This window comes from Hyaena hyaena, unplaced genomic scaffold (assembly GCF_003009895.1).
Source record: "Hyaena hyaena isolate Hyena2069 unplaced genomic scaffold, ASM300989v1 scaffold_54, whole genome shotgun sequence".
Lineage (NCBI taxonomy): Eukaryota > Metazoa > Chordata > Mammalia > Carnivora > Hyaenidae > Hyaena > Hyaena hyaena.
Window position 1 is genome coordinate 22,244 of NW_024080685.1, and position 17,175 is coordinate 39,418.

Consider the following 17,175-nt stretch of genomic DNA (forward strand, 5'->3'; position numbering starts at 1 on the left):
GGAGGAGGAGGAGGTGGAGGGGTAGGGAGATGAGGGGGAGGGGAGGAGGTGGAGGAGGAGGAGGGGGAAGGGAAGAAAAAGGTGGAGGGGGAGGAGGAGGGGGAGGGGGAGGAGGAGGAGGAGGGGGAGGAGGGAGAGGAGGGATGGAGGGGGCCGGGAGAAGGAGGAGGAGGGGGTAGCGAGGAGAATAAGAGGAAGAGGAAGAAGAGAGAAAATGAAGAAAGAGGAAAGGAAGAAGACAGACAGGAAGAGGAGGAGGAAGGAGGAGAAGGAAGAGGAGGAGGAGGTGGTCAGGGGGAGGAAGGGCAGAGTCAGCAGGTCAAATGGGGCGGGGCCCTGCATGCCCTCTGGGGGGCTGGAATTTACCCCACAGGAATGGCAGAGTCAACGAACGCGTGGACTCTCCCACGTCACAAAGCCGCCTACCACGGTCTGCCCCCACCGACTCCTCTTAGGTGCAGGCACTTGTCTTCAAACAAGATTTCCCTGCACCTCCGGGCGCTCGACGATCCCAAACACGCGGCAGTTCCTCACCTCGCCCAGCGCCTACCTGACAGGTGAGCGGCACACGCTTACGCACACGCACGCCCGCACGCCCGCACACGGGCTTCCCACGCGCACCTCGTTCCAGGGCCCCGTCTTCCACTGCGAGGGGCAGGGCGCTCTGTTGCAAGGCCGGCGGTTCTCGGGCCTGTCGCCCGCGCAGTACTTGCTGTGCACCGAGCGGTTGGTGCCGTCGCGGAGCGGCTGCAGGCAGCGCACGGTGCGGAGCTGGTAGCCGGTGCTTCCGCAGGTTTTGGTGCAGTGCTCCCACTCTTCCGCGACCCAGCTGCGGCGTGGGGGTTAGGATTGAACACGGTCACTGGGTGTCGGTGCACCGTCCCGCCCCGCAGCCTCGCCTTTTCTGCTCTCTGAGCGACGCGCAACCCAGGGGGCGCGCTTACAGCTCCGGAAGCAGTTTCAGGAGGACGGAAGCAGCGAGCAATTCACAAATCTTAGAATGTTCTCACAGTAAATGCCCAACGCTTCTATTTTTAATGCCTTGGTATTCTTCTGCCTCACACTGACTTGGAAACCTGTTTTTCTGAAGGGTGATCGACAGAGGGTTTCTGAAACTCATCTTAAGGTTGCCTGGTTAGGTTCGGGCATACTGGCAATTTTTCAAAACTACAATGGACTGTCGGCCAGGTTGCCAAATGGTGGTGCACATCTGAAAAGAAATTTTAAAAGGGACTCCATCCGACACTTTCTGAGACAACCTGATTGGGCTGCTGTTGCTTTTTCAAGAAATCCCGAGTTCACTCACGTTTTAGTACTCTTACTGAGATGCCTACTTCCTGCGCACAACCGTGGCTGGGAAAGCTCCCTGCACGGTCTATCCGGTTTGGAAATTTCAGCTCTGCATATTGGCCCTTATTGGGTCTGACAAAAAGATAAAGGTGTGTGCGTCCAGGGCTTGAATGCACCTGGTGGGAAAATTTCTAAAAACGTATTTTCAGAAAGAGTCCCCAAGGGACATGCCCAAATTCTGGTGTTGATGTCAATGCCCCTGACACTCTCCACATCAGCTGTGGACACCATATTATGGACCCAGGTGCCAAAGGGCAGTCACCACAGATTCCATTTAGTTAATCATGTCTGTCATAATGTAATTGAGGCAGACTATTATTTATCCTTTCCAAAGCTACTTTCCCACTGCATTTTTTTGGTGTCGTATATATGGGGCACCAAAATATAACCATGCTAAAACCTTGGCAGTCTTTGGTATTCATAGTTTAGGATGGCTTTAGCTCATCAAACTGGCATAGAATGCCTTGTACCAACTGAGACATTGTTCTCAATTTTAAAGACCTCAATACTAACTCTCACTGGAAGACAGATTATTATATGATATGAAAAGTATGCATTTTGTAGTCATAGATACTCCTGGTTACCTTTATTCCCTCCTGAAATTCCTCAAATGACAACAAAGGAGAAAAATGGCATAAATCCACAAACGTAAACAAACCAAAAAAAATGGAATAGAAGGCACCAAAAGAAAGTTTTGAACCCAGAAAGCAGTGGGACATATGGCTGCTAACTCAGTAGACCTAAAAAGGATGAAGTTTACCTCAGCAGTAGAGGCTGGTTAAGCAACCTGACTTGCCGGTGGAACTTCAGAAATGTACTGGATTTTGCTCTCAGGTCAACGTGTGGGCTGTGAAAATGTGGGTGAAGCCAGGACTAAAAACAGAGGGCTGATGAAAAGTCTGTTCAGAAACAGACCTCCTGCTTCTTACCCCCACTGGCTGACTCCCCTAAGCCAGCAGGAGGTTTGAGGCTTATCCTCTGTTGAAGATGAACCAGACTTGTAGCTTGTGGACAACAGACATAATCAAGAGACGACAGAGAAAGAGACCAGAGTGAAGATGGGGGGTGATGTAAGAATCCACATATGGAATGGGAAGACAACCCTAGCTGCCTACACATATACAACTTCCAGAGAAGCTATTAAATAGGGTTATAACTCCTGGGCAGGAGATTAATTCTGCTCTTTGGAATTTGATCAGTTCATTAGAAAAGCCCTAATACACAATTAATGAAGGGTCTTCAGTGAAATAGCCCAGCCAGCTCACCCTACAGTGAAGCCCACCAGCAAACAAGTCTTGACCGTAAAGCAATCTTCCAAGAGCCCTTTTAACACTTCATTCTTACACATACATGAACAGCCAACAATCACCAGACACAGAGAGCCTCTAACACAAATGATAGAGGGGAGAAAAGAAATAGAAAAGAACTCAAAAGAAGTCATGCATAAAAATGAAAATTATCTTTAATATCATAAAACAGGTAAAATAAAATATACTACACCTGTGACATAAGCATCAAGTGGCTTTAAAAAGGAACATTTGAGGAAGAAAACAGAGTGCTTGAATAATAAAGTGCTCTTGGATATTAATGACATAATAGTAAAAATGAAAAATTCAGCGAGTAAATAATAGGTGAGAAAAGAAAAGAAAATTAGATCTGTTTAGGAGTCCTAACTACAAATATCTCAGAAAGAAAGAATATTGAAAAAAAGGGTACATTTTTTAAAGAAAAAATACAGGAAAATCTCCCAGGGATGAAAGATAATTGGTTTTATGTTTTAAAAAGTCATGGTGTGCACAGCACGATGGATGAAAAATGTTGAGCGCCAAGGCAGTTCCATCACAGTGAAAGGTAAGGATGTTGGGAACAAAAGAAGGTCTTACAAACTTTGAATGACAGACAAAACTAGAAAACATTGGGAACCAGAATAGCAAATGACTTTTCAATAGCAACATGGGATTCTGGGAAACAATGGAACAGTGGTTTCAAAATTCTGAAGGAAAATACATTACAGTTTGGAAGTGTGTGTGTGTGTCCCAATGATTAAGAGTGAGAGCAGAAGAAAGACTTCCTACTCTTACACTTCAAACTCTTACCTACTTCTATTAGGTGTAGGAAAATCTCTTGTAAAAATTTTTTTTTACTTTGTATATACTTTTTTCATGAAGCTACTGGAAGATACGACCAACTAGAAAAACTGAATACATGAAAAGATAAAAAGACAAGAAATGCAGGAAATAGGAGATGCAAAAGAAAGGGAGTAGGAATACCTCGGAAGAGGTAAAGAGAAGCCCCAGGAGGAACAGAAGTCCGGGAGGGCAGCACTGGAACACTTAGAACTTCCTAAGTGAGATCTCTAAGACGTTATGAGTGACAGGATACTTGAGTATTTAGTATTTATAGGAGATTGATACTCATGGAAGACAGTTTAGGGATGAATTAGTGAAAAGTAGTAGAAAACAAAATATAAAAAAATCAAGCATTCAATAATTCGAGAACAAAGTTTCACTAGGAAAGAAGGAGTATGCTAATAAGTGACTCCACTGTTAGGAGAGATAGAAGTTGTTAATATAAACTCTGAATATTATTAACAGTAAAAGGTGGGTTATAAAAATATTGGAAATATGGAGGAAGATAAGTCTAGGCTGTAGGTGTGTATTTGGGGGAGGATTATGAAAGAATGGAAAATCCTTCACATCCCACATTAGAAATTTGAAATACATAATGCCCTAAGCCTGCCCCACTCCAAAAGTCAAGTGGACACAAAAACATTTTAGTTAGGGAGTTGGAAACAAGTAGGTACCAAATATCAAGAGAAGCTAGAAAGTAGTTGTTTTTAAGGAGCAGGACTATGGTAAAGGGCAGAGAGCCACAGCTTTATATAATTTCTCTGAAGTGATTTGACTCTTTAAACTTGCTATGTTTATTAGCTTTGACTAAAACTAAAATTAAAGGGTGCCTAGGGTAGCTCAGTCAGTTGAGCATCCAACTCTTGTTTTCAGCTCAAGTCATGATCCCAGAGTTCTGGGATGGATCCCATGTCAGGCTCCACACTGAACATGAAGGCTGCATGAGATATTCTCTCTCCCTCTCTCTCCACACCCCATCCCGCCCCTCTCCCCTGCTTGTGCGTGCTCTCTCTCTAAAATAAAATAAATTTAAAAAACTAAAGATATTTAAATTTCTATCATCTTGTCCTCAGTATCCGGTAGTTAACATGACTGCTTACAGTGGATGTGTGCACTCTTGGATATTGCACATTCTTCTGATAGGTTTTGGCTTCTTGTTGGCCTCACAGAAGCTGCGGTGAACCATCTTATTATCACTCTTCCTACGGCATCCATATTTAGTGTACTGGAAACCTAGGAAAGAAAATACATTTCTCTGGATTTGATCACTTCTTCATTCTGTGATATATTTGATCATTCATTCATTCATTCAATGAATATTTACTGAGTACATATAGTAGGCCAGGCACTGTTGTAGATGCTGAAGGTCCAGAAGTAAATTAAATAAACAAAATCCTTAACTTTTCAGAGCCTACATTTAATGCATATTACAAATTATTAAATAGCAGCTGTACAGATGCTAATAAACTAGACCCTGAATACATAGCATCTACTGTGAGGGGCAGATTTGAGAACCACAGTGATCATACCCAGTGACACAAGCTTTCAGAGAGTTATGTAAATCATTTACTGTAGAGGGCACCAAAGGAACACAGAGAGGAAGTTCTCAAACAGCTGGAGGAGGGGTAGCCAGTACTTACAAAACCAGCATTTCTTGAACAGAATCATGAAGTTCAGAAAGTATTGGGTAAAGGGAATGAAGCAGAAGAATACTCTGAAGAGAAAAGGAAATGACATATAAAGAAACTGAAGATCTGTTTGAATGGCTGAAGTTTCATATGTGAAGGTGGCAGGAGATAGGAAAGAATCCAATCTTAAAAGCCTTGAGTGTCAGACTGGTGTTTGGACTTTATCTTGATGGTCATAGGGAGTTTTTAAAGGTCTCCCCAATCACCCTGACATCTCTAAGTAAGTAATTAAATAAATAAATATTTTAAAAATATTGTTTAAAAAATTTCAAGCCTACAGGGGCACCTGGATGGCTCAGTCGGTTAAGCTTCCAACTTTGGCTCAGGTCATGATCTCACGGTTCGTGGGTTCAAGCCCCGCATCGGGCTCTCTGCTGACAGCTAGCTCAGAGCCTGGAGCCTGTTTCAGATTCTGCGTCTCCCTCTCTCTCTGATCCTCCCCTGTTCACACTGTCTTTCTCTCTCTCAGAAATAATTAAAAATATAAAAAAAAATTTCAAGCCTACAAAAATGTTGTAAGGAAAGTGCAATGAACATTTGTATGCCTTGAATCTACATTAACCTTGTGTTACATGTCACTATATTTGAGGTGAATACAAGTGTATCTTTTCATCTGTGATATATTAATTATACTATGCAATATATATGATACATATGTAAAATTTTGCAGAACTATTTGAGAGTAAGTTGCTGGCATTCTGATCCTTCATTTCTAAATACTTCAGCATATTGCTCATAACAAGCATACCTCTTATAAAATTCTTAAAATCAGAATATTTAACATAGATATAATACTATTATCTAATATACAGACTATATTAAACATTTGCCAGTTGTTCCTATAATGATCTTTATAGCAATGTTTTTCCAATTAAGGATTATGCACTGCATTTAGTTGTCATGGAATTAAGCAGGAATAGTTTCTAAGCATCTTTTTTATCTTGAGTATTTTTAAGATGTACAGGCCATTTGTTTTGTAAAATGTCCCACAATTTGGGTTTTATTTAATTGCCTCCTAATGATTAGATTCATGTTGTTTACTTTTGGCAAGAATACTACATAAATTATGCTATGCCTTTAGAAGAACACATTAGGATGTTAAAGTAGTTAAATCAAGGAAATAATAAAATTCCACTAATTCATTCATTCATTCATTCAGTTATCCTGGAAATAAAGGAAGAGAAGAAAATAAAATTAATTGACTAGTGAAAAGACTTTTGCAATAACCTTCCTTTCAAAATCATGCAGAAAACTGGTTGAAGGAGAAATAGATGTGGCAGATATTAAAAAGGTGCATCTGACAAATCTTGTAACCAAGGAGATGTTGAAGGTCAGGCAGAAGGGAAGATTCAAATTAAATAAGAATTTTATAATGGATTAAGTGTCATTTTAAATAATTAACTAAAAACATTTTATGCCCTCTCTACCTCAAAAAAACTCTCTTTAGAAACACATCCTTGGGGGTGCCTGGGTGGCTCAGTCAGCTGAGCGTCCGACTTCAGCTCAGGTCATGATCTCGCAGTTTGGGGGTTCAAGCCCGGCATCGGGCTCTGTGCTGACAGTTAGCTCAGAGCCTTGGTGCCTGTCTTCAGATTCTGTGTCTCCCTCTCTCTCTGACCTTCCCCCACTTAGGCTGTCTATCTCTCTCTCTCTCTCAAAAATAAATACAGCATTAAAAAAAAAAAAAAGAAACACACACATCCTTGGGGCACCTGGGTGGCTCAGTCAGTTAAGCATCTGACTTCAGCTCAGGTCATGATCTCACAGTTCATGGGTTCAAGCCCCACATCAGCTAGCTCAGAGCCTGGAGGCCGTTTCAGATTCTGTATCTCCCTCTCTCTCTGACCCTCCCCTGCTCACGCTGTCTCTCTCTCTCTCTCAAAAAAAAAAAAGAAAAGAAAAAAAGAAACACATCCTTTAATTAAAATGATAAAACAAATGGTTGATGAATTCCCTACTCTGAACAATTTTTGTTTTTTGTCCTCGGTTACTCAGCATCATTATTGTGAAAGCCCCTTGTCTTCATGTTTCTGTCGGGGAAAATTTCTTCTAGGCCAGCTCAATTCTGGAGCATTTATTGTTATTATCTGAACTAGAGTAAGGGATGAAGTGAGAAACTGAAAAACTCTGAGAACAGCTAAACAGATTAACTTGGAAAAGTGGGGAGAGGCAGCACAATGTAGTGAGAACATGTAGCCAGAAATCAGACCACCTGGGTTTGTATCTTAGGCAAATCACTTATTTTCCCTGGGCTCCACTTTCCTGATCAGTAGCATGAATCATAGTGCTGACCTCACAGAATCATTCTGAGTATTCATGGACTAAAATAGAGAACATTTAAAACAGTACCTGCTACAACTCTAATAGCTCCTTTAATACTAACACTGATAGCAAAGAAATGCACAGGTATGGAAAGTAAAATGAACAAGAAGAATAACTGGAACCAAAGGACACATTTGGGAGAGTTTGGGAAGAGTAAAGTCATTAGAGGACCCACTACATGAATATGAGACAGAAAGAACCAGAGGGAAAAGAGAAAGGGGATTTTCAGAAGGCTTACGGTTGTTATGAATGGACTGCTATCCTTTGTAGATTCAGAGATTTCAGTAAAAATGTTTTGTACTTATGTTTTAGTTGTTAGGTTTGCTACTTCTCAGATCACAGCCTCAATGAGAGGCAGTCTTTAAGGCAGAAAGCACAATGACTTGGTTTATATGAATGACATTTGAATGTGATAAATGTGTTCAATTGTTACCTCCGCCACAGGGTTTGGAACACTGAGACCAGCTCTTCAAAGCCCACTCAAAAGTATCTAATTCTTCCTGGATGACATTGTTGCTGCTGATCGTAGGTGCAGAATCTTCATGAATGATGTATTTATATGTCAGGCTGGAGTGGGTGTCGTTCTCCTGAGGTATGATCTAATATACACATGAAACAGATAGGTAAGTCACCTGAGGGGGGTTTACATTTTGAATAAAAATTACAAATATTTCACAATAGTGCTCTTTTTAAAACTGGAAGGCTTTCAAGCAGTTCTAAAAATATAATGTTTCTATCAACTAAAGTGCAAGTATGCCTTGTTTAAGAAAAAAATGCAAATATAAAAGACTTTGACCATAGAAAGTATAAAAAATATACTGAGGTATAAGAGTTTACATAATAAGAACATAACTTTACAGTAAGATTCAGTAACTTTAATATATATATTAAGTTATAGATCTTATTTCATTTGAAAATTATTCTTTAAAATAACTGTTTTGTCATGATGATAAAGATGATAATGTTCCCTTTAGAAACTGTACACATTATGAAAAAACCAAAAATAAAAATCATCCCTGATTCTACTAAACCAGAGAAAACCAAAGTCACTTATGTTATTTTGTAATATGCCCTCAAGATATTTGCATACTGTGTGGTGTGTGTGTGTGTGTGTGTGTGTGTGTGTGTGTGTACCCATACATGCTTTTCTGGCTTTGCTTATTTCACTTAATGCGTCATGTACATTTCCCAAGATAACCAATATTCTTTGAAAACATACCTTTAAATGTCAGCATAGTGTTTAATCCTAAAGGTAGTATGCATTTTTTAATGAATCACTTGTTAATATATACTTGTATTGATAAGAATTTGTCCCCACCTTGTGGTGATTTCTAATTTTCCTTAGTGAGCTAAGAGTACAAGCATTTTTGTTGTTATTGTTGTTCTTATATCAGACTGGTGAATGGCCCTTCAGAATAGTTAGAACAATTATTACTTTCATGATGAGAGTATACGAATGTACCCATTCAGTACTACATACTATACGATTTTCATCTTTGTTAATTAAATGGGGAAGATTGTTATTTATTCAATAAATATTAATGTTTAATTTTCTTGGTTTATTAGTCACTTGTGTTTTGTTGGCTATACGCTACATGGTCATGTCATGTCTTCTTTTCTATTGGTATACATATCTTTTCTCTAAATAATTCATGCAGTAAAGACATTAATCCTTTTGTAATAAGCACTGCAAATACATTCTGGTTTTTTTTTTTTTTTTTCAGTTTGTTCTCAATTTTGTTTAGGGCAATGTAACTCTTTTTAAAAAAAATAAATTTTTATTGACTTGCACATACTAACTTTTATAGAATTACATCAGTTATACAAAGGGGAAAACATGTGTAACTCATTAGTATTTTAAACTACACTTTTAGAAATAGCTTTTGCTTGAGTAATTGAGTACTATTAAACCGACTAGAATGAAGGATTTGGTTATCTGGCTTCTGTTCTCTTTTTCTCCCTTAGTCTTTATTTTTAAAACAACATTACAAATCAAGCATTGACCCTGACACTCTAGCCAGATGCTAATGCCTTCAGCCCCACACAGCTGCTGCCATGCTCCAGGGCTCCCAACATAGGGTTCTAGCCCTTTAGAGAGGAAAAGCAAGGCCTTGGTGACAGAGACTTCCACATCCCACTGTCCTAGCTACAGATCTCATATCTGATATAAGCTCTGTAGCTCACATCTCATCTCTAGCTCACATTGGTCCCTGCAGTCACCCAGCTACCAATGGACAAAGCCTTGAGGTAGGCGATCATGGCAGTTAACGGCAGGGCTTGGAGCCCTGTGCCTCTGGAAAAGAACACAGTGTAATTATAAGAATGAATAGAGCTTCTGATCTCCAATCATTCAAATTAAAAAAATCTTGATTAGTTACATTTTTGCTAAAAAATTATATAACCTACAGAATAGAATGACAGAAATAAACCCAGATAAATTTGAACAATTAATTTTTGACACAGATGAAAAGACAACTTAGTGGAAAAAAGAGGATTTTTTCAACAAATGGTACTAGAGCAAGTCATTGTGGTGGCTTTAAAAATGTGTCCACAGGGACACCTGGGTGGCTCAGTCAGTTAAGCATCCGACTTTGGCTCAGGTCATAATCTCACGGTTTGTGGGTTTGAGCCCTGCGTCAGGCTCTGCGCTGACAGCTCAGAGCCTGGAGTCTGTTTCAGATTCTGTGTCTCCCTCTCTTTCTGACCCTCCCCTGCTCATGTTATCTCTCTCTCTCAAAAATAAATAAAAATTAAAAAAAAAATTTAAAAAAATGTGTCCACAAATCCTTTAATACTTTTTCTCTCTCAATGAGTGGGCTTAATTCTTCTCCCTTTCAGTGTGGGCCAGATTCAGTGACTTGCTTCCAGCAAACAGACAATAGCAGAAGTGATGGGATGTAACTTCCAAGATTAGGTTAAAAAGACTTCTGTCTTGGCTGTACTCTGTCACTTGGATCACTCCTTTTAGTAGAAGCCAGCTGTCATGTGACAAGCACACTTAAGGAGGCTATGAAGAGGCTCATGTAGTGAAGAACCCAGGGCCACCAGCCATCACATGGAAAAGATTAGAGGCAATCTTCTGAGGCCTTCCAATAGCTCTGTGATGGAGCTGGGAAGCAGATGTCCCCAGAGGAGCCTTGGGGTGACTAGCCACAGCTAATAGCAACTTATGAGACAACCTGAGCCAGAACTAGCCATTTCGGCAACTCCCAAATACATGACCCACAGAAACTATGAGATAACCAGTGTTGCTTTGTGCTTAGCTACTAAGTTTGGGGCAATTCGTTATAATAGTTATAACTTCTACCAAAAAAAAAAGAAGAAGAAAATACTTTAACATTGGATTTAGGTAGAAAAAAATATATGGAATACCAATATCTTGATCTATTAAAGAGAAAGTGGATAAATTAGACTTCAGGAAAGTTAAAATATTTCACTCTGTAAAAGACACTATTAAGATAATAAAAAAAACCCTATAAATTAGGAGAAAATATTTGACAAATCATATATTTTATAAAGGACATATCAAGTATATATAACAAACTCTTAAAAATCAACAACAACAACAATAACAAAACCTACTTTAACAATGGGCAAAGGATTTGGACAGACACTTCACCAAAGGGAAATAATTTTCAAAGAGTAAAAAAGCACTTTGGAAATGAGTGAGAAGTTTTAGTCTTAAGTTAGTATAATATTTTCTATAGAGAATTCAATAAATATTTGCATACAGAATCCAACAATATTTTTCAAATCAAGTAGATGTCTTCTGCTTTCATCCACCAGACAGTAATGGAGCAGCCTTGCTGATACTAAAAGCAATAAAATTGGACAGGATATATGAAGGAACTTTTTTGGGGGGCACTGTATAACAGCAAAGTATAGTGATTCCAATGAAAAGAGAAATGTGCCAGGTCCAGGCTTCTTGACAGGGTCAGGTTATGGACCCTGGCACAGGGAACAGAAGGTGAAGCCAAGATATAACTCTCACTGAGATAAGGAGATGGTGTTTGGAAAATGCAGGCAAGACACTAAAGAAAGGGCTGAAAAGAGGGGTGGCTCACAACATAGACTGAAGGCTGGTCCCCACATGCCCTGGCCAAGACACCATGCCGACTACTACTGAGGGCTGCTGTGGGGCTGGGGCCAAGACAGGCAGGGCTAAGGACACAGGAGTTCTTTTATAGCTAGATGAAGAGGCCTCACTAACACTTTAGGTATTCAGTTAAGGTATCAAACAGGCCATGCCATTAAAATGAGGACAAAATTGAAACAGAGCAGCTTTAATAAAGCATAAACCAGTCTTCAAAGATCGGGAGGAAATGACAGCCCAAATAAAACCCAACAGCCTGTAAAGAACACAACATAAGGGCTCCTGGGTGGCTCAGTCACTTAAGGATCTAACTCTTGATCTCAGCTCAGGTCATGATCTCATAGGTTGTGAGCTAGAATCTTCCAGTGGGCTCTGGGCTGGCAGCATGGAGCCTGCTTGGAATTCTCTCTCCATTTGTCTCTCCCCTACCCCACTCATGCTCTCTCTCTCAAAATAAATAAACTTAAGAAAAAAGAAGCAACATAAATCAAACACCCTACAACCTACCATCTATAATATCCAGTGTACACTTAAAAATTTCTCAGAAGTAGGAAAATGTGACACATAATCAAGAGGAAAAAAGCAGCCCATAAAAGCAGACAACATGAAGACATGGGACTTAAAGGAAACCTGAGACATAATTAGTGAAATATACGGAAATCACAGCATAGGAATGGAAATGATTTTTTTATTGAAAAAAAAAAGGACCAAATGGAAATTTTAGAAAAGAAAAGAACACCATCTGACATGAAAAATGTACTGAATGGGCACAACAACAGACTGGAGACCACAAAAAACACAGTGAACTTGAGCATAGCTCAATAGCAATTATCAAATCTGAAGAACAGAGAAACAGGGAGTACAGAAGGATGAACAAAGCCTGGAAACTTATGGAACAATTGTGTAAATGAGCCCTATGAGAAGAGAAGTGAGAGATGGGGGAAAACACACTTGTGGAAATCAACCCAAATTTGGTAAAAAACCATCAAACTTAGATCACCAAGATGCCTGGTGAACCCCAAGCCAGATACAAAGAACATCACAAACTAAGCATATCACAGTCAAACAGCTAAACCAACAAAATGAAACAAAACAAAAAGATAAAGAGAAAATCCTTAAAAACAGCCAGAGAAAATGGATACTTCACATACATAGCAGCAATATGAATGAGGTTGACCTCATCATGGATGATGGATTGTAGAAGAGAAGTGTTATATAAATGAGCCAAAGATAGCTCCTGTGTGTTGGCTCCTATTTTTGTTTCTACAGAGCAGGCTCAGACCGTTTAGCTCAGAAGCCTGCTAGCACCAAACTCAAATTTTTACATATATAGTTGTTTTAAAATATAGCCCGAACAAGCACATTTTTATCCATTTAGCCCCTATTGCTTAGCATACCCCTATGAAACTGCACTCATCATTTGCTAACTATAAATAAGACTGTGGCTACAAGGACCCCAAGCTACTGCTGCTCTTTGGAGGACTCAGATCAGAGACTCTCCATTATGCTGCCGAGTGACACCACCCAACCAAAAACACCCCCTCTCCAATACCTTCTCTGCCAGGAGTTCCCCTGTGCCTCTCTCCTGGATGGTGGCCTTGCACACAAATCTGCTGAAGGGTCAATAAAGCTTGTGCATGCTACTTCTACCTTGTGGTCATGTCTACTTCCTTAGTTAGCCCTCTAATTCCCTGAACTCCTTCTAACAGGGTAAAAACATCTTTAAAGTGCACACACACACCACTAGCAACCAAAATGTTTATATCTGCTGAAGATATATTTTAGGAACAATGAGGAAATAAAGATATTTTCAGATAACTGGAAGTGGAGAGAATTCTTTGCTAGCATGCACACCCACACCCCCAGAAATAGTCAGTAAAGTTCTTAATATGGAAGGTAACTGATATTAGAGGGAAAATCAGATTTACAGGGAAGATTTGAAGAGCATCAGAAATGGTAAATAGGGGGCACCTGGGTGGCTCAGTCGGTTAAGTGTCTGACCTTGGCTCAGGTCATGATCTCACAGGTCGTGAGTTCAAGCCTTGCATCGAGCTCTCTGCTCTCAGTGCAGATCCTACATCAGATCCTCTGTCGCACCCTCTCTCTCTACCCTTCCCCACTCATTTTCTCCTTCTCTCTCTCTTAAAAATAAAAATAAATAAAAAAATTTTATAAAAAGAAAAGGTAAATATGTGGGTAAATACAAAAACCTATCTTATCTTTTGTATTTAACACATAACTGATTACGAAAAATCAGGAATCATACTACATTATTGGGTTAAAATGTACATATAATAAAATATATGACAAAGTTGCAGAGTAGAGAAGGGCATATAAATTGAATAAAATAAAAACAAGCAACTAAATATACAATGTTCAAGGTGAAAGTGTTTCAGACCAAGTAATTATAAAACTAAAATGGATATAAACTAAACCAACTATGTAGTGTGCCCGTAATACCACATACCAAAACAATAACAGGATCGTGTAAAGGTCCATCTGTGTGAAGAGTTTCAATGTCATCTTCAATGTTATAATCCCATTCCACACCAAGATCAATGAAGGTCCGTGACTTGGCTTCCTCCCCTTTGCCATTCAGAATATAGTGGCCTGTAGCCTGGTTCTTAATAGCTAAATGAAGAAAAATGAGTAACCAGCATACATTTTATTTTATCATATTATAGTTTTGATGATCCATTGCAAGTTTATCCCCTTCTAAGCTTCAAAGCAATCAAAATGAGTGTCAGTTCTGATATGATTCCCATTCCATTTATTAGGCACTCAAAATCCTCAAGAAGCACTCCCTAACTAGTCAAAAACAATGCCAAAATGGTTAAATGGGAGATAAAAGTGAGCAAATATTCCTAGTTGAAAACACTGTCAAAAAGGTTAATGGTTCCTAACCCACTTCTCCTATAGATTTTCTTAGAAAGCTGGGAATATCTTGAAAATCATGGATACTTCTATAATAACTCACATAAATCATTTATGCTAGGACAGCATATAACAGAACAGCTTCTGTGTATCTTTTTCAAGTTAGTAAAAATATTTATAGGTATCCAGCACAGTTGAACTAATTTTTAGGTAAACAAACAATTAGCTCTCATGTTTATGAAATTCCAAGGCCATATTCCTACTTATATGGCTAGAAAAAAGCTGTTTATTGATAGAATTCTTAGTGCATTACAGATCTACTATATATTATTTAAAAATGCTTTCTCTAAGAAAGCATTAGATAAAAAATAGCAAATGGGATTCTAAAGTTTAGAGGTATTCATCAGCATATAATGATAAGTTAGAAAATAAAAGTTCATGTTACTACCATCTATTGAAAATGTGTAGAAAACATGAGCAATTTTAGTTAAATACATTTGCCCCACTTAGCTTCTTAAAACAACTCCAATGTTTCCAAGGATAATAATCTGAATTCTAGGATGAAAAATAAAGAATTTGAATTATTGAAAAAAGAATGATGGCTGACTGCTAGACCGTTAAGGAATCTAGCAGTGAATATAATTTAAATACTTAAAAAATTCTATGAAACACCATAAAATAATTCATTTTTTTAAGTCACCCATTTGAAAAAAAAAAAAGCAATGTGAGACAATTTTTCATGGATTGACAGATGATGACTGAGTTCAGAGAGCCTCCTAGCGCTTTAATAGGTCAGGGAACATGTGGAAGTTAGGTTTACATTTACACCTACACTTTGAAGACACACCCCTTTCAAATGCCATTTTTACATGATCCTCTCATAAAGGAGGAAAAGAATCTTCTTTTGGAAATTATAAACAGCCATGCAAATGGATCTGCATGTGCCAGTCAGAAACTGGACACATAACAGATACCAGGAAAGCTTACTAGACTAGTAAAATTCACATATGGTTGCTTTTCAGTAAAAGAACTTAAAATACAATAAAAGTAAGGAGAGGCATAGAGTATGGCATCAACCAAAATATCAGAACTAATTTGTCAACATAAATATGGCAAATTTTTCTGATATTCTTCCTTAATTTAATGCATTTTATAAACATACTTATTTTTCTCATCCCCTAATACAGAGAAGTGCATTAAATACTTGTTAAATAACTTTTTTCTCTACATAAATAATACACCAACTCGGGTTTCACCCAAAATTAAAGCTCTGTTTTTGAACATTTCTTGTTTTAAAGAAGAATAGTGGGGAGGAATGACCAACTAAAACCACATAGTGATGTTTTTTTTGTTTTTTTGTCTTGTTTTTTTTTTCACATAGTAATGTTTTTGTAATTCTGACTCTTGCATATCTACGTATACATACACATATATGTATACATCCACACGCATCTACACACATCTCCCTCTCTCATATATATATATATATATATATATATATATATATATATGATTTCTTTGACAGTTCTCTAAGTTCATGCTAAAGCAAAGCCAGCAGACAGGAACACTTACCAAGAATATGAGGAGAAGCCTCGTCTTCTTGGATTAACACATGTCTAGCACCCGGGGGTATATCAAACATCTTAAGGTACCCTTTGCATGTGTAGTAAATATCGGAGAAAGCCAAGAAGAAAACAAAAGCAACAACCATGGTTAGCCGAGCATGAAATTCTTAACTGCTCCTGCACGCAGAAGAGGGCATCCATAAGCTGACAGAAGCAGTTTCAGAAACTAACTTCAAAGCATTGGTAGTTTTTGTGATAACGGGCATGAGATTAAAGGAAACTTTTTTTTTTTAATGTAGGGGGGCAATTAATCTTCTTTACAACCTATTAGTCATTTATCTTGTACTGGACTATGAATTGTGTCAACAGCAATTCAGGTAAATGCTACACTTTCCTGGGTCCTTCTATGTGAGTTTAGGGCTTGCGGTTGTTGCTGTTGACTTATGTATGTATGTATGCATGTATGTATGTATGTATGTACTTATTTATTTATTTTTATTTGAGTATAGTTGACACACAATGTTACATTAGTTTCAGGTGTACAACACACTGATTTATCAAGTTCATATATTACATTATTTTAGTTTTATTTTCTAAACCACCCTGTTTAAAGGGGGCCAATTTTTAGTGTACTTAGTGGGTAACCTTCTTGAGATATTTTATCTGTCTATATATTATTTTTAAAGCCTAAGGGCAAGTGTAGATAGCTAAACTTCTAATTTATGAAGTATCTTCATATTTAAAAGGCTGCTTTATTCTAATGAAATTTCAGAAGAAAGGGGTGCCTCGGTGGCTCAGGTGGTTGAGTGTCCACTCTTGGTTTCAGCTCAGCTCACGATCCCAGGGTCATGGGATCAAGTCCCATATCGGTCTATGCACAGACAGCACAGAGGCTGCTTAGAATTCTCTCTCTCTCCCTTTGCCCCTTTCCCCAACTCCTACGTGCGCTCTCTCTCTAAAATAATTTTTAAAAAGCTACTCACTGATGAAGTGAGTAGCTTTCATTTTTCTTGTAATCAGTCATTAATTTTAAAACCTTAAACAAGTTTTATCATGGGAAAGTTTTAAAATATATATTTTAGATTTAACCAAACAATCTGGTTGGACCAAACAATCTGGTTGGAAAATGTCTGCAAGTTAGATCACACATCGCC

General features: G+C 38.6%; 1 protein-coding gene across 4 annotated transcripts in view; it reads right to left on the reverse strand.

Annotated features, from left to right (window-relative positions):
• The window catches only part of ADAMTS3 (ADAM metallopeptidase with thrombospondin type 1 motif 3), a 257,247-nt gene that overhangs the window by 9,563 nt on the left and 230,509 nt on the right, over nucleotides 1–17,175 (reverse strand). For all 4 annotated transcript variants that reach the window (XM_039230954.1, XM_039230952.1, XM_039230951.1 and 1 more), the window contains 5 exons: nucleotides 16,029–16,109; nucleotides 14,050–14,213; nucleotides 7,923–8,088; nucleotides 4,580–4,712; nucleotides 622–829 (listed from right to left, as the gene is read on the reverse strand). In XM_039230954.1, the coding sequence (XP_039086885.1) occupies nucleotides 622–829; nucleotides 4,580–4,712; nucleotides 7,923–8,088; nucleotides 14,050–14,213; nucleotides 16,029–16,109 (752 nt within the window). The remainder of the gene's footprint in view (nucleotides 1–621; nucleotides 830–4,579; nucleotides 4,713–7,922; nucleotides 8,089–14,049; nucleotides 14,214–16,028; nucleotides 16,110–17,175) is intronic.